Source organism: Centroberyx affinis, unplaced genomic scaffold, assembly GCF_046629955.1.
Source record: "Centroberyx affinis isolate AG114_WGS23_722 - 3 ecotype Tasmania unplaced genomic scaffold, CSIRO-AGI_Caff_v1 ptg003570l_1, whole genome shotgun sequence".
In the NCBI taxonomy this organism is placed as follows: domain Eukaryota; kingdom Metazoa; phylum Chordata; class Actinopteri; order Beryciformes; family Berycidae; genus Centroberyx; species Centroberyx affinis.
Genome location: NW_027281500.1, coordinates 1,877 through 24,291, shown reverse-complemented (window position 1 = coordinate 24,291; position 22,415 = coordinate 1,877). Strand labels below are relative to the sequence as shown.

The following is a 22,415-nucleotide window of genomic DNA, read 5'->3' as shown; positions in this document are numbered from 1 at the left end:
AAAGGTCATCCCCAACCACGCCCCTCACTCTGTGTGACTTCAAGTGGGAGCAGAACATCAGCACCATCATCAAACTAGAAAGATGGCACTCAGTAGAGTGCATAACTCCGCCAAAGCCAGCAATTGTGAAGATATGGCATTTCCACGTCAGATATTGGACCATCTTGGTCCACACCAAGGTTGGTTGGTTGCATAAAGGTAATTGATCGGCCAGATGGTTTGGCTTTTATCAACCAATAAACTTGCAACAAAACCATAACTCACTGGCGATTCATCTAATCAAACGAAAATTTGAGTATTGCTTGAGCATGCTCACAAAAGCGTTTTCAGCTCTACCACCAGTGGGTGTCACAAATGCAAAAAGTTTATATCCCATAATTGCCCACAGAGATTTTGATGAAATTTTGTTGACATGCTCTAGGATCGTGCCCAAGAAATTGTGACAATTGTGAAATTGTTCAAGATAGTTTGATCAATCTTCATGAAACTTAAGACAAATGTCTGTACTCTCAAGATGATGTCTGTAAAGTCATGTTTAAATTGATTAATGTGGGGCACTAATACAGTTATACAGCTATAATTTCTTTTTGTATATTTATGCTTTATTTATACTGGAAAAGCCCAAATGAGACTCAACAATAGAAAAACAGTAAAAAAGCAGAAATAAAAGACAACAAAGAGTATTACAGCCAGGCAATATTAATTAAGTATGGTTAAGTTATACTATACAGGTGCATGTGCTCTCTTCCATAGTCAAATCAGTCACCAGAGATTTAAACTGTCCTAATGGTATCAGGGCATTTAGTCTCAATGATACGTGGAGTTCATTCCATATTTTTGGAGCATACACACTTATGATACAGGCTGCATCGGATCATCCAGCCCGCAGAAAAGAATATCACCTGCAACCTGCCGTCCCTTCAGGAGGTATAGGCCTCCCGAATCAGAAAGCGGGCTGAAAAGATCATGGCGGCCTCCTCTCATCCCAGCCACCCCATCTTTCAAAATCTCCCCTCCGGCAAGAGGCTGCAATCTATCAAGACCAAAACCTGACGCCATCAGAACAGGTTTTTCCCCATGGCAGGTAAACTCATAAATATTCCCCGGGTTTCCCACTCACTCTGCATGGTGGCGTGACTGTTTTTCAACCCCAACCCCCCCCCCAAATTTAACTCACACACACACGTACGCTCACACAAACACACAGTCCACACACATGCATATATATCATGGTGTAAATGGTGTTTATTAACTTATTATTTTGTACATTTCTGTATTTTATATTCAGATTATATAGTACTATTTTGTCGATTTTAACTGCTATTGTCTGAATATTGCACTGGGTGCCACTTCTTGTTTTGGTTTTTCTGTCTGCAATTTGCACTGCACCAATTTACCAATTTAAATTCCTTGTATGTGCATATGTCTACTTGGCGACAATAAATATGGATCTGAATCTTAATACTCCATAACACATTATAAAACATCTGGATAAATATTCAAGACCGATAATGCCAAAATCAAGAGCAAACACAAAGACCGAGGGAAGTGAGGGGTCAGGACTAAGTGAAGCTGAGTGCTGCCATGGAGGAAAACTCTGTGCAGAATACAGAGTGTCAACAACAATACAGTGTTGTCTGTGATAGCAGCAATACGCTAGGAGATTTGTAATAAGACTGACGAGCAAATTGCAGAGGTGAGTAACACTTTGAGCGGTGAGATGGCTGTGTTGTGCAGTTCATAGGGTAAGGTTCATAATGAAAATGTTTATAATTTGACTGTTCAGTTCATAGCTAAGGTAGTTCATAATGAAGATGTTTACAATTCTGTGCAGTGTCTCCCAGCTAGGAGTGAGGGGTTGGTGGTGGGGTTCATCCAGTTACATAGAGCAGCTCAGAACGAGAATGAACAAATATATTGTGATTCATAAAGACATTTTATTTCAGTTACTAAGGGAAAGTAAACTAGGGCTGGACTGATGATGAGGGTTTCTAAAGCTTGGACAGTAGGAGACAAAACAGTTGATTACTGATTTACTTACTGGTTAAGTTAACACTACAATAAGCATTTTTTCTGGCCACTAGAGGGCGCCAGAAACTGCAACACATTTGTAAATAACACACAGCAAAACCACTGCACTATGGAGGCCTACGAAGGACAAATGGAAGGATAAATGCTAATAGCTAGGCTAAAAGTACCTGCTGTGAAGTGTCGTCAGTTACCAGTCTCGCTTTGGCACAACTTTCTCCCGCTGAAGGTTACATGTCCCACAATGACAAGGGAAGAGGTAGGTAGCAAGGAGAGAATTTTTTTCCGGAATGAGAGGGGGAGAGCGCCGCTTTTGAACAGCGAGGGAGGAGCCAAGCTAGTTTTTTTTGAAAAGCTACTGAATGGACCGGGAGGAGCTTTGTTCCGGAGCGGAACTTGACAATAAGCTTTAGAAAAGAGGCGAAAACAGAAACACAGTTGGCTGCTGTGTGGATATTGGTTTATATCATTATGTATCAATAAAATCCCCACATAGCACACATTGGTTTCAGGATTGGTTATAAGGTCTGATAGCACTTATTGCAGGTTTAACACACACAATTCATCTGCACACAGTGTTTATCAAGGCTTTGATGGTTGTCTTCCTATTTAACATCCCAGATTTTTACTTTTTTGTGTAGATGGGACTATCACATTTCATACTTTTGGTAATACTCTTACCATTACGCATTAATGACTGGGGAGGATATGCATCAGTGCTGATATGAGGACGAGGCAGAACTTTAGCCAGATATTGACTGGTTATATAGATGGTCTGATATACCTGTCCAGCCCTAGGTCTAAACACACACACACAAACACACACACACACACACACACACGACTGTACATAACATTTTAAAAAACTGAAGTGTACTGACCGGGATATTTCACTCACAGACTGTACTACTTTCTATTTTTGTACTACTTTCAATTATTGTAACAGCCATGGCTGTTACAATAATTGCTAAATGTTTTTCAGACACTGAGAAGTCCAGTTTTGTTATTGCACAAAAACTCTTGAGCTGCTACTTGTTTATCTACTTGAAGTTTTGGAGGTTAACTTTTTAAATTTTGTTATTGGGGGGGATTGTTATCACCTCCTGGGGAAATTGTGCTGGGAAATTACTGCATCAACTTGACATATGGAATTTACATATACGTTTACTTATTTTTATGGTTGGGAAGATCGAGTGGGAGGGAGGAATGATAGCTTTAAAATGGATTCAGTATGGATTTAAGTATTCAGGATGTAGGGAAGGAAGGAATCATTTTCTCCTCATGCAACGTAAAAGGCATTAAAGGATCATACCGGTGCTTTTGCATCTTTTGGCCCATTTACTACAATTCACGTATACTTTAGATTACTACCAACTATATTCCAAAGCATACTATACTTTTACAATATACTATGGTATACCAGATATATAGATGACATTATTCTGTGTTTTGACTAAAACTGAGCTCGACATCAATTGATTTTTTGGAACTAAGGATTCTAAAGACAGAAAAAGACACCCTGCACACCACAATCTATAGGAAGGAGATGGATCGGAATACCATACTAAGAGCTGACAGCTTCAACATACCCTTTGGACAATTCCAACGTTTACGCAGGACTTGTGATATAGAGGATGACTTCGATAAGAAGGCCACTGAGACGTATACAAGATTCAGACACAGGGGATATAAGCCAGACGTGCTCACTAAGGCACGGGAAAAAGCAACAGCTCTGGAGAGGAAAACTCTATTGGGACCCAAGGAAAGACCTAATAAGCCAAGTGAACTTTTTTTTTTGTCACACAATACCGTACGGAGGCAGAACAAATAAAAAGTATTGTGAGGAGGAACTGAGGGATAACTGAAAGACCACATTTGGACCCCACCCTGAAGGACATTTTCAAAGAGCCACCAGGTACTTTCCCATGCGGCCACTGCAATCACTGTCCGAACATTGTGAAAAGCAATAGATTTGTAGATGCACATGGGGAAAGGATATATAAAATGCTTTCCTTTGCAAACTGCAATACCACACATGTAATCTACAGGTTGGAATGTCCATGGGGATGTTTTTATGTGGGACGAACAAAGAGACGAACAAAGAGATTAAAAGACAGATTGGCAGAACATAAGAATGCCATTAGAGTCACCAACTACCCTATGGCCAAACACTATAGGGATGAGAAACATGCTCTTTAAAAGCAAGTGTGGTGGAAGTAGTATCCAAAAACCAAAGAGGGGGCAACAGACTTAAGCAACTGGCTCAGAGAGCGACATTTTGGACTGTAAAGTTGAAGGCCAATGTCTGGGTCTAAATGAGGATCTTGATTATACTCCTTTTCTGTAAAAGTGATGGTGTTTTCGGATTGTTATGTTCTATATTTGTATCTTTTCTATTCTTTTTGATGTATATGGGGGGATAGCGGTGCCTAATATTCTTCCTTTTGTATGAAATGTATGTAGGCCTACTGGATGTAAACATTGTAGATATGTAAATGTAGGTCATGGGTATGTGATAAAGCAGCCATTTCCTGGTCATGTGACCTAATAGATAATATATGGCACCTGTTTTTCCTTTCACATTTTGCACCCTGGGGAAGGCTATGTATGTGCCGCAATGCGTCGGTGCTTCTTAACATTTTTAAACGTGTATGCAATGCATTAGCCACTAAACAATAAAGGCTTTTTACTTTTTATATGGAAAGAGTACCAAGGACAATTTTTTTCTGCTGAAACACCTGACCTTTTCACCCAAGCTTCAATGAGCACCTCTCCATACTACACTGAAGCCCAAGCAGTGTTCCTATTAAGCAAAGTGTACTTTTATAGATGTTTGAATGCATTTTTCCTACCTTCCAGGCAGCCATTCATTTCCATTCCATTTCCATTCATCTATTCATGTCACTACAGTATGAAAATCAATTTGCAGAGACTTGAAACTTAATTAAGATAGGTAATTCATCAAAGTGAACATACCGCCCGGGTTTACTTTGATCAAAGTGCTCTTCTCTACTGTTGATCGACTTATTAATCCACCTTGTCCAACCCCATCAGAGATGCTGTCCACTGAAAAATGTGAGCAATTCGCCACATTCTTCAATAACAAAATTACTGCCATCAGACAGAACATTAGTGCCTCAAGTTCTATAAATGAACCTACCCTCCAGTTCTCCAGGAATATTACTTGTGCCATGTCTCATTTTGACCCTCTAGACCTACAACAACTAGACAATTTTGTTGGGCAGCTCAGTTCCTCCACCTGCTGCTTGGATCCTCTCCCTACCACATTTTTTAAAACTGTTTTTGACTGCTTAGCACCTGAGGTATTGGAAATGATTAACTGCTCTCTTCAGTCAGGTATATTTCCTGCAGCGCTTAAAACAGCTGTCATTAAACCACTTCTGAAGAAGAGTAACCTTGATGCAACAGTTATTGCTAACTACAGGCCCATCTCCATCTTACCTTTCCTCAGCAAAATACTTGAAAAAACAGTTTATTCTCAGCTTAATAACTATCTAACATCAAACAGCCTTCTAGACACTTATCAATCTGGTTTTCGATCCCACCATAGCACAGAAACAGCACTTATCAAAGTTGTGAATGATCTGCATATAAACACAGACTCCAATAAACTATCTGTTCTTGTGCTTATGGATCTCAGTGCCGCTTTCGACACTGTTGACCATGACATTTTACTACAGAGGTTAGAAAAATGGGTCGGCCTATCCGGCCCGGTTCTAAACTGGTTCAGATCCTACCTACAGGATAGGCAGTTCTTTGTGTCCATTGGTGACTTTGCCTCGGAAAGAGTGAGTATTATGTGTGGAGTACCCCAAGGTTCGATTCTTGGACCACTACTGTTTAATCTCTATATGCTCCCACTCGCACATGTCATACAGAAACACAAAATAAACTACCATAATTATGCAGATGATTCACAACTGTACATATCCCTGTCCCACGAGGACCTAGATCCCATACATTCCCTAACTCAGTGTATTGATGATATTAATCTATGGATGTCACAGAACTTTTTACAACTGAACAAAGACAAAACAGAAATACTCATCTTTGGTGCAAAGGCTCAGAGACAGAAAATTGCAGCTCATCTCAGTTCTCTGTCTCTGGAGAGCAAAAGTGAAGCTAGAAATCTGGGTGTAATCATAGACGGCGATCTAAATTTTAAGAGCCATATCAATCAACTCACAAGATCAGCCTTCTACCATCTAAAAAACATTTCAAAACTGAGGGGCTTTCTATCAAAATCAGACTCTGAGAAATTAATTCATGCATTTATAACAAGTAGACTAGACTACTGTAATGGTCTTTTCACCGGCCTCCCAAAATCAGCTGTGCGGCGACTACAGTTAATTCAAAATGCAGCTGCACGCGTTCTCACCGGAACTAAAAAGTCTGAACACATTACGCCGGTTCTTAGATCCCTGCATTGGCTCCCTGTCAAAACTAGAATCGATTTTAAAATTCTACTACTTGTTTACAAAGCTCTAAATGGCCTTGCACCTCAGTATATAACAGACATGCTAATTAGATACAAACCAGCAAGAACTCTCAGGTCCACAGGCAGCGGTCTTTTAACCGTCCCTCGTACTAACTCCAAAGCAGGGGATGCTGCCTTTTGTATTTATGCCCCAAGTAGATGGAACGCCCTGCCTGAGGACCTGAGAGAGGCCCCCACACTGAACACCTTTAAAACCAGGTTAAAAACCTTTCTTTTCACAACAATCTATGGCTAAGTTCTTAATGTGTATGTGTGTGTGTGTGTGTGTGAGTCTGTGTGTGTGTGTTTTGTATATTTTGACATTGGCATATTCTGCACTGATTCTTGTGTAACTGCACTAACACTTGTTGATGCATATTGCATATGCATACTGTATTGTCTTTTTATGTAAAGCACATTGTGTTGCCCTGTGTATGAAATGTGCTGTATAAATAAATTTGACTTGACTTGACTTGACTTGTATTGTTACTGTATTTATTGCATGGTAATTTTACCCGCATTGATTTGAAAAGAATACATATCTTCACATGCTGGTGGAAAGCTCTGATATCTGGGACTGCCAGTATTGTAGTAACAGTATTGTATTCACATGCTATTTGGTCGAAAATTCACACAGAAGCAAACATGAACATTGTGAAAAGACGATGATAATGATGATGATGATGATGATGATGATGATGTTGATTTCACTTCTTCTTGCTTTAAAAAGTTATGATAGTCTGTATAACTAGGAGGATTTTTTCCCCCGGATTTATCCAATAGCACATGAATGCACCATTCCTCTCTGTTGGAACTCGGAAATGCTTTCCATGCAGAGACACAACAGAATGTACGTCTCCGCCAGAAAATCCTACTATAAAATGAGAAAAACTCTGTCCTTCTGTCTGTCTGTCTGCATCCATTTTGCTCCTCAATGGGTTGGCCAATCAATCTGAAACTGCACATGGGCATTGAGCATTGGCATAGGCGGGGACTGAAGAAGCTGATTTTTCCATTTTCCCAAATTTACGCTGTTTATTTGCATTTTTGGCAAGTCTGTGCTGAGTTGTGACGCGCGCATCCCCGGGTATGGACTAGTAGTCCCCGAAGAAAGGTTGTTTTATGAACTAAATTCAAACGTCCATGACTTTTAAACCGGGGCACAAAGAGAATTTTACAGTAGGTTTATCACTTGAACGTTTGGATAAAAAAAAAAAAAAAAATAGGGAACTTGAGTAAATATTAAATAAATCTAAGAAAGTATGGTATGCTTTGGAAAATGGCTGATGTAAAATAAGTATGCATGCAGTGTAGTAAATTGGCTAAAACATGCATTTTTTTTTTACATTTGAAAGAAATACATGTGAAAAGGAACTAAACTGTCTCCATTCACTCCAGTTGTTTGGGAGAAATTAAGACAATATTCAGTTTTGGAGGACACTTCCTATTTCCCGGATAGGTACAGTTAATACTATTAAGACCGTCTTCCTTCCACAACTACTGTATTTCCTTCAAAATATACCCATTTATCTTACTAAGGCATTCTTTAAACAACTGGATACAATGGCACTGTCATTTGTGTAGGACTAAGAGACACACAGAATTAAGAAAGAACATCTTTGCAAGGATAAGACTGGGTAATGGGAGGCTAGACCTGTCTAATTTCAAATTCTATTACTGGGCAGCAAAAATCTGCACTGTCTTTGCTGGCTGAATGACACTATTAATCTGTCTGGCTGGCTAGAGGCTGAATGAGTTTGCTGCTCTGTCGGGGCAATAGTTATGCCTCCACGGTGCCAAATAAAACATATTATAGAAACAATCCCATTACTCAAGATACTAAACAGATCTGGAATCAGGTGACAAAGCACTTTAAACTCAGGGCAATATAATTTTTTACTTCCAATAGCCGCAAGTTCCTGTTTTACACTCCAACTTAGATAGAGCTTTTCATTTAATAAGAAAACTACAGGAAATCTGCATCCTTTCATCAGCTCCAGGGGAGATATGCACTGCCCAAATTATATATTTTTTTATATTTCTCCAGGTTAGAAATTATGTACGCACTTATGTTCCCCATTTGGAGAGCACAGGCCATGATAAATTAGATGCTTAAAACCAGGGAGAGACCATGTTATCTCTCGATTGCATGGCACCTTCCAAGCTATTCGCCATTTGGGTACAGATGTGATAAAGGCTGTATGAGAAGCAGAAACAGGGGGAAAGACAGTAGATGGCAGCCTGGAATATATACATGTTCCATACATGTTACAATATATTTCTACATAGATTCCACTATTCCAGGGAAAAAGAGCACCAATATTTCCAGAGGTCTTGCCATCATGTGATAAATGATATAAATGATATAAAACGCAAGTGAAGACCTAGTTCATAGCTTTTCCCTGCACCCCAAAATACAGAAATATTGGATTGAAATATTCAGATTTCTCTCTAAAGTACTAGAGGTTCAGATAGAGCCAGATGTAATCTTAGGGTCGGAACAACTGAAGAAACTGAGAATAGCCCAACAACGCCTCTTGACTTAACATCTTATTACTGCAAAGATCAGTGAATTACACTTGGAGAGACAAGATCAAAGAATTTAAAAAGGTCTGGCAGCCTTTGATATCTTACCTTTAGCAGAAATTAGTATAGTAGATCTTTATTTCAGTGTCTTATATTACGTAAGATCGCTGCATCTTAATAAACACATTTGAAACCTCTGGAAGAAGGGTTAGAGTTGAGTATTCAACACTTTTATTTTTAATTTATGTAACAGAATTGTAAAATGTGAACGTTGTATTAATAATTATAGCATGCAACATTTGGTGGTATTGTAACCATAGTTGACCATAGTTAAAATACTCTAAGGCTCTAAATAGCCTATAGCTTGGACAGTCTCATTACTTGGCCCTATTTTTTTGTGCTCCCTCCATTGCCCCCTGTGGACTCAGTAGCCTAATGGTTAATGAATAGGTCTACAATGCAAAAGATTGTGGGTTCAAATCCCATGGGTAATGCTATTTCCTCACACCATTAAGCTTGTGATAACTAAGCATCATGTCTTAAGTTTCTCATTTTTGGACAAATGACCATATGAAAAGATAAACTTGACAGAAGTCACGGGCCAACACAAAAGCCGGTGTTAGACTGCATGTCCGAACTTCACAACATGTTATTTTTTGTGTGTGTCTTTCTACCTTCTGTAATGTTTTGTCTATCTGTCTGTCTTATCAAATTGTGCTTGGACCCCTCAATTGCCGCTTGCGGCTATATTTATTATTTATTATTATTTTATTATTATTTATTCTTTGTCTAGGGAGACAAAAGGGAGACTGGTTTTTATGTTTTCTTCGTACAGGATGCTTGTAGATCTTTATTTCAGTGTCTTATATTACGTAAGATCGCTGCATCTTAATAAACACATTTGAAACCTCTGGAAGAAGGGTTAGAGTTGAGTATTCAACACTTTTATTTTTAATTTATGCAACAGAATTGTGAATGTGAATGTTGCCTCTTGAGTATCACCTTCTGTCAGTTAAAAGCTGGGTCCTTTTGTCCTGTGTGTTACAGCAGCCTTTATAGTCTCAAAGTCAAAACTCATCTCAGCTCAACTCAGTGAAAAGCCTCCTTTTTAAAAAAAATCATTTAGGCAGGTTGCCAAGTAATGCCTACAGAATTGTCTCTGCCTCAGTTGTGCCTGCAGCAGTGTACAGATTAGACTGGCCTCTCATCATCAGACCCAAATATCTGCCTCCCTGCAGGGAACCTTACCTGAAAGTGTTCTCTAAGTGCCATGTGTCCCGTGGTTGCAACTGCACAGCGACCTAAATGTACTAATGACTAGTGTTGTCCAGTGGAAAATCAGTAGGTACACAGCGGCACAACAGTTAGAAAGCTATAATATTTCAACCAAGGTGACAGACAGTATAACCAATTATGCGGGGCTCTAGATTTACCATCCCAGAGACAGACTGGTATAGGACTGCTCCTCTTGCTAATTTACTGCTTTTTTTTGTGACCATTTTTTTTTTTTAAGTTTTATTTCAATTTCTTAATTGTAACATTGTGCAACAACAGATATAATAGCAAAATAGTATGCCATATACATATGCATATGCATACACATACAGGGCAATACTATTTGCACTACATTCACTCCATATACATAGCTGCATATACAGTATACATGGGTATATACACATGTGCATGCACACTATATCAATGTAGGAAAGAAAGTATATGAAAATAGAAAGAAAGAAAGACAGAAAGAAAGAAAGAAAGAAAGAAAGAAAGAAAGAAAGAGCAAGACAAAGAAGGTGGACAGGGAAAACAAAATGATAGATACATTTCATACAATTGTGTATACATATACTATACAGTATATGCCTATACTATCCAAATTTGCATAATCATGCAAGTATCATGTAATGATATGTTATGTATGCGTACATAGACATACACATACATATGCCTACATGTAATCATAGATGTGTGTGTGTGTGTGTATATATATCCTTTTTCCATTGCTGTGCAACCATCTTCTTTGCCGCATACAAGACCGGACGGATACTAGAAGGGTCACTGAGATAAACACAACAGCAGATGGAGGGAAAGAGCTTGGGTGCCACCATCTGCCAAACATCTGCTTCTGGACAACCCACACCATGTGACAGAAGGTATACAGTACAGTATTTAGCGCGCACAATGTGCAGTTTGCATTGTTTGCAATTGGAGGCTGGTCTGCTGGTGGCTGGGTTTCTTAGAGCTATATATAAGATATTTGACCACACAGTGTTCCATAGTTCTGTTAAGTCTCTCCTCCACAATGTATCAAATTCTGTCATGTATCGATACATTGTAGATGCGAGGTGTCCTGAACACTCTTTTTTTGCCGATTACTTCATAGAATGGATGTGATTCAAGAGCCAGGATACGCCACATTTTTTTCATTGTGGACCTAAGTTGTAGATAAAAAATAAAGCATGTTCCTGGGAAATTAAAATGCTCTTGTAAGTCTTAGAACATGCGACGCCCCTCATCCTCACAGATATCTCCACAGACGTGCGTCCTCGTCATTCCGCTGGGTGCAATTTCTTATCAGAAAACCTCCAATTAAAATTGCAGCATAATTAAAAATAGGTGAATACGGATACCGCTTGGAGGAGATTTTTGTTTTTCTGTCGCTCTCTCTTGAGCAGCAGGAGCTACATTCAAGCTACGTTCATGTTACGACTGAAATGAATGTAACCAGAAACCTTTTTTAGGAATGGCCATTGCATGTCCACAGATGTATAAATAAGTGAAATTGATTTCTATTTAAAGTTTACTTGAAAAGCATGCCCCAGTGCACTTTATAGAGCAAGAAATTTGCTCTGTAAAAGAATAGTAAAGAGAAACATATGGCAGCTATAATTACACAATACAGTAAAAGAAACCAATGCACAAATGAGGAGGGGGAGGGGATTATGGGAAAGATGAGCTGTGTATAAAAATATGTGTGGGGGCTCTACAGATGGGAACACAGATGTACCAACAACAATTGTGTGGCCTTCAGTCTTACCTGTTCTTCTTTGGTATACAGCTGGAAGCACTCGTCCAAGGTGCAACTGTGCTGCTGTAGATGCTGCTGCTGCTGGTTTCTCACACTCTCCGCATCCTTCACCACCTCCTCCTGGATGCTGCCAAACAGACTGGAGCACACGCACACACAAAACATCATCATCATCATCATCAAAGTATGTATCTGCGAGTGCATTTACGCATGTGTGTATGTCTGTGTGGCGTTTGGCAGAGAAAGAGAGAGGGACTCAATCAGTATGTCTTCAGGAAATCAAGCAAATGGAGTGAAGACATTCAGAATGTCAGACTCAATTACAGATAATCACTGTGTAAGCGCATGTGGGTATGTGTCCGTCTGTGTGTGTGTGTGTGTGTGTGTGTGTGTGTGTGTGTGTGTGTGCGTTTACCAGTCTTTAATCTTGTGCTCCCACTCGATGACAAGCTTCACATGGGAAGGTCCGCCCAGGCCGCAGAACTTCAGAGCTCTGTAATCAAACAAGACAAAAACAATCAAAGTAAAACTCTCCTAAAACAGAATACATATATGCTATTCTTCCTATGATCTTAGACAGTTCAGTCAGTGTCAGTGAAGTATTGTCTTGTCTCCCAAAGCCTGAAAGCAGAGAGTCAAGTGAGGCTGTGCTCTGTGATGCCATCATGTGACAAATGCTGGAACTGCCCCACTGACAATGTGGAGGCTAGAGGCTTCCTTTGTGGACTCAACTGAATGTTTATTTGCGCTTTGACATCTAAACGATCTTTATTTCATTTCATTTCACATTCATGTACACACACACACACACACACACACACACACACACACTGACTATGGCATCGGCAGGAATACACATCGTGACATCTGACAGTTCCACCAGGCCAAGGCTAACAGCTGGTCTCACGTGTATTCGTATGCAAGCGTCTGATGTCAAGCCATACCAGGGGATTTCATGTTTGTTTTGCAGACTTAACTTCACCGCTCTGATCTCGGGAGGGAGGATGAAACAGCATCAGTATGCACCAGCCAAACGCCACTGATAGGAGGCCAAAGCACATTTAAACACCCACTGAATGCTAAAGGCAAGTGTTGTTTGTGTTCCAGCCTCCAGGAATATGACTGATGACTAGCACCAGATTGTTGTTTGGGAGTCGTGTCCAAATGCAAGTCCCTTTTGATTTTACCCGGCAACATTAGGCTATTCCAGATAGTCTGGGGACTTGCAGCATGGGCGAATATTGACAGATCCTCAGTATGAAAACTCTCATTCTGTCTCCAAAGTAGAACTCACTTAAGGACATTGCTTGAATGTGAACTATACTGCCACTAGATGTCAGGCTCACACAAGCTGTGAATACAGGCTGAAGTGTTGATAAAAGCAATATTTCAGGGGTTCACACAGCTTTTGTTGGATTTTTGCTTATTTTTCTATGCTGGTTATGAAAATGAAAAGAAACTAAACACGGGACATATTTCTGATTTAATTTCCCACCTATCTGCAAATGCTCCTTTATCTCTCCACTGTAATTGCACTTGAGTTGTACAAGAGCACTGGGATGATAATTGCTTTTAGATGAATGAGTAACCTCAGAGGTGTACTGCTATAAAGACAAATACAGTTTATAGCTCTCTGACAAAATCACAAGTCTGATAACATTAGCTGTTTTGAATTACTGTATTCAAAACAGTATGGACCTATATGTGTCTGAAATAAAGTCGAATTGAATTGAATTGAAAATTAATCCAACAGTTGACATATTAACAAGAACAAAATCTGAATTTGGCTACCACAGAAATGAGGATTTAGATTTTAAAATTATTTTAAAAGTCAGATGATGACAGTAAGTAAAAAATCAAGTTACTGTTTCAGAAGCGTTATGTTTTGAACATGATTCAGAGAGAGAAAGAGAGAGAGAGAGAGTGAGAGAGAGAGAGAGAGAGAGAGAGAGAGAGAGAGAGAGAGACCACTGGCCTCGTCCTTGGGGAGAGTGTTCTGCCATAATGTAATGGAGCGAACTATTCTGTAGGGAGGAATGGAAAATGTTCTGCTTTGGGTTTTTCAACTTTTTCAGCCCAGAACCCACATAATCATTGTAATCTGTTGCTATGAGATGGAGATTCCTCAAAATAAATGACTATACTCCTACTGTCATACAGTAGGAACCAACCATCTGCCTGTTCTTCTCTCTATTCTCTCCAGCTGAAGGCCACACTGGATCCTCTCCTGTCTGTTTATTGTTCATCTGGGTCTCACTTTCCTACCTGACCTTGCTTGCCACTCAAAGACTGTCGCCCCCGCTTCCCTTCCCTTCTCCCCTTTTTCACATGTCTTCTCTTCCTCCTCTTTTTATTTCATTTCCTCTCCTCAGACAACCTGCTCTCCTCTGCTTTCCTTATCATTCCATCTCCTTTTTTTCTTCTCCACCCCTCCTCTGTTCCTCTCCTCTCCTTCACTAAGGCCCATTTCTGTAATCTAATCTACTTCGTACCTGAAACTGTGAGCCTCCAGCTATTATTGTCTAAGGAACATTGTACTCGACAGAAAAACCAGAAAAACCCCTAAAAAAAAAAAAGAAAAACAAAAAAACAGAATTAGTCCCACATGTTGTGCTGGACAGAGGAAAACCCCCTTACTTCGTGTAAGGGGGGAGGGAGTTTGTGAAACTGCCATTTTTGAAGAATAGGGGAGATACAGTATGTTGTGGCTGATGCAAGTGTGTAGCCAATAAGGGGAGAAATGCAGCCTATGAAAGCAATAGCAGTGTTTGAACAGCTAGATGGAGAGGGTGACAGCAACAATGTCTTAAAATTCTGCTGTAAAAATGTTCTTTCTTAAAGAACCACATTGACCTTTTGGGAGGATTGGCACCAAAATCATCTCTGTGTCCAGTAAGATAGTTCTGTCCGGTGAGCAAGCTAACGTTAACGCTTTAGCATACAGTGTTTTAAGTTTTAAGTGTGAAAATGAGAACTTGTAGCAGCTGTAAGGCTGGATGGTTTGTTCATTTTAATGACACATGTCTAAACATGTTAGGCTTGGTTAGGTAAATTGGTAAAACAGACATAAAATTCATCAAAAAGATGCACTTACCAGTGGAAGAAGCTCTCTCTTCCCACGAGACTTTGAGCGCAACTTGTTTTGTTTACATAGGGAGTGAGTGCTAGCCAAACAGCTCAGGTTTTTGCGGTTAATTCATCATAGACTTCACTAATAATGAAGACTGTGATTTTGTTTTCAGAGGTTATGAATCTACAGACCATAGAATAAAATAAAACAATACTAACTTTGGATTACTTAAAGGTTTATCTCTATACTTTGGATAACGCTAATTGCCTACGATTACTTAGCATACTGTATGCTAAAGTGTTAGCATGCGCACTGGTGCCAATCCTATCAGTTACTGGGTACTAGGTACTAGTCCTTTCACATACAAAGTGAAGTAGCTAATCACATGATGAATGAGGCTAGGTTGAGACGAGCAATGAACTGTGGGTTGAGGTGTTCACTTACATGCACACATGAGAGAGAAATCACTGGGCAGACACGCAGAGAGAAACACACACAGGCACACACACACACACACACATGAGAATCTATTGAATGTGTAGTCTAACCTGGAAGATGACCTCATTTCCCAGCTCTTTGTGGAAGGCCTGACCCTTCCTTGTAGCGCAGTAACACAACAGCAGAGATTTATGCTAAGCTCTACAGCTATATGGCGACACCTTGCTGCTCTCTATCACACAGGAAATAAAGGCCTTATCTACACAGCGTTCAGCTGATATCATTACAACCTCTTCCCTTTAATCCTCTTATGGCCCATTGGTTTCTAAAAGGCTTTTTTTTTCTGTAATACACCAGACTGAGGCCAGACAACCTGTCCGCTGTGGATCTGAATGTGAATAAAGTTCTTAGGGTAAATTCAATTTTATCATTGTGCCTCATATTTTTATTTTTGACATTTGACCTTTGACATTATACGCTGGCTGATATGTCATGTTTCTGAGGTATGAGAGTGTGTGTGTACGTATGTGTATGTGTATGTGTGTGTGTGTGTGTGTCCTACCTGTCAACCGCAGGGTGGTACAGTGGCCTGCTGTCCTTTGGTGACAGGTAGCTGTAGGATGCTGATCCTCCCACCACTCTGATCTTAAACAGCACTCCAGCATTCTGCAGGGAGAGGAACGGACATTAATACAGCTGTAATCCAGAGTTTTCCCGTACCAGTCAGTAGGTGGGGTGGGGGGTCACCTACCCCACCTAGTTGTATGGGTGTCAGTGAAGAGTTTTAGGGTCCCATTGCCTGAACGCTGGCTAAACGGCTTTTGCCACGAATAAAAACAGTGCTGTATTAAACATTGATTTTCAGCCAGTATGCCCAGGCAGTGTGCTGGTAAGCAGTGTGTGCACTCAGGTGTGTCACAGCAGGTGTGTGACACATTAGTCAATGATTCAGTACATTCAGTAAAATCAAACTAAAACAGACTACAGTCATCCCCCTATCTCCCATTCCACAGCCAAAAAGTTAATGCAGTTCGTTCCTTGGCCTGCAGCTGCAACTTTTTGCTATCTCCTCTCTGTATGATTGTACTAGGTTTAATTCTTTTAGGCACACAATTATGAAGTATGCCCTGGAAGTTTGGATTTTGCATAAATGTGCTGCAGCGCTGAAAAGGTTTGGAACCACTGCTGTAAGAAAGCCTTCTGTAAGGCAGACACACAACACACTGTGAAGAGCAATTGTCCATGCTTCAGTATAAAGTAAGGCACCAATACTGTAAATATCACAGCTGTCTTTAGTAGAGAGACTACTAGACACTACTAGTATAAATATCAAACCTATATTCTGTACGATAGACTCAATATAAATTGCAACACTTCATTTTTTAGGGTGAGAAAGATACACCAATACTATAAAAATCACTGCAACATCTTGAAGTGACGCAGATAGGAAGGCTGGCATCTTAATATCTCAGCCATGTGATCATTTTAGCCAATAAACAAAATGATTACACAGGTAAAATACTTTTGGGAAAGTGTGCCCTATTCTGTAAATAGCAATCCAGCATTCTGTAGAGGATATAAATAATGCAAAACAATGCACCTGGGGTTTGAGTTAAGGTACGACTTGTTTTGGGAGAACATTCTAATCCTCTGAAGTAGGATGCTCTGTACAGAATGTGAATGTCAGGCTTTGTACAAGCAATTTGGAATTAGGAAATTGAAGAAACTTTCAGCTTGCAGAACAACTCGTGAAATTACTTGCCGCACCAAGCCAACAATTCTCTCTTTTGGGGGTTGAATCCTGCAGGATCTATGCACAACAACGCTATAATTGTTTAAAACACAAGCTCCCTTATTTGTGTCTGGCACCTAGCCTCGCCGCCTCCACCCTTGAACGGAGAAGGTGCATTTAGAGATGGATTAGAAGGCCTCTGCCTCGGCTGCAAAGACAAGAGGGCTGAGTTATTAGAGAGCGGAGAGCAGAATCGGGTTGCTAATGTGTTCATTCTGAACAGGCCGCCGTTGGAGAATAGGAACTGCAGCCGAGCATAAAGAGAAATAAATTAGTTTGTTAATAGGGGCCTAAAGCGGCAAATGAAAAAGTCTCTCTTTTCTGTTTTGAGGGCCTGGGCAAGCATACACACGCAGGTCGGACTTATCTCAAGCTGGACTATAATGAAGCGGAGCGGACCAGACACTTCACCCTAATGAGTAATCACTCAAGAGTTTGGTGGCTTTTTGAAGGAACTTTGGAGACTGATTTGGCTCTCTGGACTAAAAGGGGGGGGAGGACGAGGACGCACACTGACCCCTGCAAACCTCATGATTATATCCGCTTTTAGGAATTATGAAAGGAATTAAGCAGTTTTACTCATTGATGCCCATGCCATTTTTTTTGACATTTTATGATCCATCTCCAATGATTTGCCTTGATTTCAGGGTCAATATAAATAGAAAGGCCAATGGAATCCATTAAGCCGTTAATTGAAGGGGGTAAATATAATTATAATACTATTTCCTTATGTGATTTTGAAAATCTAACAATGCTACTTTGTATAGAAAATTAGTCCAGGAAATGTAATGGAGGGATATTTTGAAAGCTGACAATTGACCACAGCTTGGCCTTTCTCGTGTTAAACATTTTCTACACATGCTTGGCTGTCAGCTTCATTAAAAAAAGGCAACAGGAGGCTTTTGCAGGATATCCAACACTATGCTCTACCTCTCATCCCATTACTGAACTTTTATTTTCCGTGAGCATGGGTTTTATGCCATAAAATCCCCCAATCATCCATCTGGCATACAATACACAAACAGTACATAGCCCATGGCGTACAATTGAATACATTACCGAGTGAGTCAAATTCTCCATTTTGATCATTCTTTCTCCCACAGAACGTCAGATCGCATACTGCCTGATTAACTAATAACCATCTTGACAATGGCCTGGGGATTGTAGCTGTCAAGTCATCTGTCCCTGCTCTTTCATACCCGGAACCTGCAGCTGTGTGCCGCGATCCAAACCTCTGGGGGGCGCCAAAGCATCTCATCACGAAGAAACGGGGACGACAAGACAATTAATGGCAGCAAAGTACTCACAGGCTCACTGTCTATCAAAGGAATGGGAACTGTGAAAAGCCTTTGCGACTGATGGATTATTTATGAACATATTACACTGTGATATACAGTAACAGCACGCTCGCAAGTCACAAGCTTGTTTTGAAGACAGATTGCGGCCCTTTTTTCCCCCAGTTTTTCCACACAGCGCGCTGAAGATTAAAAGTAGAGAGGAGCGAGACAACAAAGCATCAGCGAGATCTGAGCCCCTGCAGCCGCGGCATATGGACGGTCTCCCCAGGCAAAACTATCTGTCCAATCTACAACCAGCGGACCCTGGTGATTTGTCTTTAATGAGAAGAAAGGGGAAGGGGAGGGTGAGGGAGGGCTGAAGGAGTGCGTATCTGGCCAGGCGGGCTTTTGAGGAGGTAACCAAGTAACTGAGATAGTGATCGGTAAATAACAGGCAGATATTCCTCTCTTCTTTAGTTCTTCCCCCCCCCTTATAAATCTGAGGGCTGTTTGCTCTGGAGAAGGCCTCCTCAAATACTGCCTGTCACCGTGGCGTTGCCCATGGCAACTCCGAGACCAGCAGTGGGGACAGTGTGGGTGTGTTTGTGTGTGTGTGTGTGTGTGTGGACTTCAGCTATGGTGCTGGGCTTACTGGTGTAGAGATGACTGGAACTATATATGAGAAGCAGATTAAGCTGAAGTATAGACGTGCTTGTCAGGGGTTATCGTCAAAGCTCACAGTACGGATCGATTGAAAAGAAAGTACCTTGACATATGGGACTGCAGAGAACAAACACATTAGAATCACAGGTATTTCATGCAAATCTTAACTATGAATATAGAGGGAGGGTGAATGGTGTAGTAGTAATAATTACCTAGAAGATAGACAGAAGATAATTCAGATCTACCTCCTATTTCTTGTTTATTCTTCCTCTCATTCTTTATTCTAATATATGGAGTCTCTCCCGTAGTGTTAACAGAGGCGGAATAAAAACAACTTACTGGGGTTTGAGTGGGTGGCGAGTCTGGTGACCTAATTGAAATTCACATTCAGCGCATGAAACCATAATTATTCAAGTATAAGAGGCTTGGACTGCCCAGGACATTATCTTGTGGGTCAGTGTGTGTGTGTGTCTCATGGTTTCACAATGACTTGAGTTCTCTTTGCCTCCAATTTTGAAAGAAAATTGTTTTTTCTCTGAATGAAGGTTTTTCACGCTTCAGCTTAACCTTTGGGGGGATCGGAGCACACGGATACTTTAAATTTGAATCATTTGCTATAACAATTACCTTGCACCCAATAAATAAAATAGGTTTTCTGTGTTTGAAAGCTGTCAGGAAAAAAACATACACTCACTTTTACAGCACACATACAGTGGTAGTCATTGTTGGTGAGTGGATTTCAAACTCTTCTACTTTTCTCTCTATCCACCACATATTCAAAAGATCTTCTACAGGCTATTGATGGCTCATTGTCAAAAAATGTATCTGTATTCTTTTGATCTAGCCCATTCTATGTTGCAGGGATTTAGGGAGGCTGCAGCAGCATAACACAGCCAGCATCAGCCTCAGTTTCAGCTCTTCTCCAGGAATAATTTAGGGACCCATGTTAATTCAGGTCCTGACTCAGTCTCTGAAGCTGGCTTTAGACAGAGCATTTGCTCCATGAAATATGTGGTTCTGAGCCCGCTTCATATTCCGTGTACAGATGACAAACCAGTAAAAAGTTATCCCTGCTCTGACTGTCGTTTCAACCTAACAGAAAAGCCAGTTCAGACCTGGTACTGTAAATCTCCTGTGTAGAGTAAATCTGGAAAATTGCCAGTGCAAATGCCATGGTAACCACGATGCATATATAATCCACCAGCTGTGTGAGCGGTGATTATCTAACTTGCAGCTGGAAATGGTGAGACACATGTTCAAGTAAAATTTGTGAAACAAAAATCTGAGCAATAAGAGTGATAGCTGGCTAGTAATAGCCAACAGTAACAGGGGTTACCACCAATTAACATGTGGTATCAACTGTAGGACATGTGCAGTAATAACAAAATAGTTGCTCAATTAAACGTGCTTGATATATTTATATAGTGTAGAGATTATTGTCTCTGTAGACTCTCTAGGTCGCTGTTTAGCACTGGCTGAAATTCTGTCGTTCCACTATCTGTAGTTGTGTCACTAGTCTCAATAGAGCAGCACATGCTTGTTCGTTCGGAGGCGTGGAAGCTTCTGTCAGTCAAGTGATGTCAAAGTACTGGTGACACTGTTGTGAGGTGATTGCTGGGAAATGCAGTGCACAACACTATTACCAAAGGAATGTTGTGAATTATCCCTTTAAACTTACTGTTATGTAGTCCAATGTGTGCATTTAATGGATATTTTACAGCTTTGAATGTGACTCAGCCAGTCAGGACAGAAGATTGGCACTATCCTTTAATTTAAAAACAAAACAAAACAAACAACCTTAATGGATATTGATCATGCTTCTCTTTATCCCTGCTCTGTACCGACATCTTAATCTGGTTCAGTTGTGTAAAGAGGACTAGGGAAACCCTGAACTGAGGGGTCCAGGATACACAAAGTGGATAATAAGTTGATGGCGGTGCTGGCCCACCTGAGCCTGGGATCCATTCAGCATCAGGTAATAGAGCTTGCTGAGGATGCTCTGCTGCAGCTGGTCCCAGGAGATACTCCTGTCCTCACGCATCAGAAATGGAGGTCCAAACCTGAGAGGAGAGGAGAGGAGAGGAGAGGAGAGGGAGACAGAGATTGAGAAAGAGAAAAAGAAAGAGAAAGAGAAAGAGAAAGAGAAAGAGAAAGAGAAAGAGAGACAGAAGAAAGTCACGTATAAAGGCAGAGAGGTCAGGAAGTTTGACGTACTGAAAGACATTCCAATTTGCATACATCCCTGCTGCTTTTTTTATCCATGGAAAACTTGGTTATACAAGAGTGGTTTCAATGCATAGCCTATTTTTCAATCAAAGAACCGCGAGTGGACAGCCTGGCAGTATTTCAGTGTTGCATTGTGAGAATAATTCAGGCATGAGAAACGGTTTGGGCTCGGAGCATCTATTTTTGAGATTTTTAATAGAATTTACATTTCTTTAGCATTTTTGTTTTGGGTGTGGGGATCCTGGTAAATTATCCACATGAGAAAACCTAATAAAAATCATTTCCATTTAATTATTTTCCAACCTATTAATTTTTTTTCATCCGGTCCTTGGCACACCACAGGTTATACTTGGCATAATAAGCGATTGAAAAAAATGTAGTTTGTTTAAAGTTGAGAGCGTGCCAGTGAAGATCCTTGCAACTTGTGGCACCATAACCACATTTGTTAGGCTGTCAGGTGTCAAGTGCATCAATGCCTCATTGTCAACACCTTGTGTCTTGTACTGACAGCTTAAAGTGACATTATATGTGGGCAGGAGCCAGAGAAAGTTGAGGAACAAGTCTATTTATCATCTGTGCATCAATGCCTGATTATCAGTGCTCTGTCTCAAGGCTTGTGCTCCTTCTGACTAGACAGCAGGGAGAGTCTGTTATACACAAGGTTAATGGGACAAAATCAATTGGCTGTGTCTAGACAGACAAGCCTGGCATGTCACGAGTTTTCACGGACCATCATGTCGGGCCGCTATAGAGGTACTTGGCTCAGGATGATAGTTCCCAGGATTTTGTCAACTAAGTTGCTGAATTGGGTGAGTGAGTGAGTGAGTGGGTGAGTGGGTAGGTGAGTGAGTGAGTGAGTGAGTGAGTGA

The 22,415-nt window shown here is 40.5% G+C and overlaps 1 protein-coding gene across 1 annotated transcript in view; it reads right to left on the bottom strand.

Annotated features, from left to right (window-relative positions):
- LOC139661645 (ubiquitin carboxyl-terminal hydrolase 43-like) overlaps positions 1 to 21,381 on the bottom strand; it is a 42,137-nt gene extending 20,756 nt beyond the window's left edge. The window contains exons 1-4 of the mRNA XM_071540162.1: positions 21,269 to 21,381; positions 16,151 to 16,254; positions 12,496 to 12,573; positions 12,090 to 12,219 (exon numbers count right to left, since the gene is read on the bottom strand). Coding sequence (XP_071396263.1) covers positions 12,090 to 12,219; positions 12,496 to 12,573; positions 16,151 to 16,254; positions 21,269 to 21,361 — 405 coding nt within the window. The 5' untranslated portion in view covers positions 21,362 to 21,381. The remainder of the gene's footprint in view (positions 1 to 12,089; positions 12,220 to 12,495; positions 12,574 to 16,150; positions 16,255 to 21,268) is intronic.
- Between the last annotated feature and the right edge of the window lie 1,034 nt (positions 21,382 to 22,415).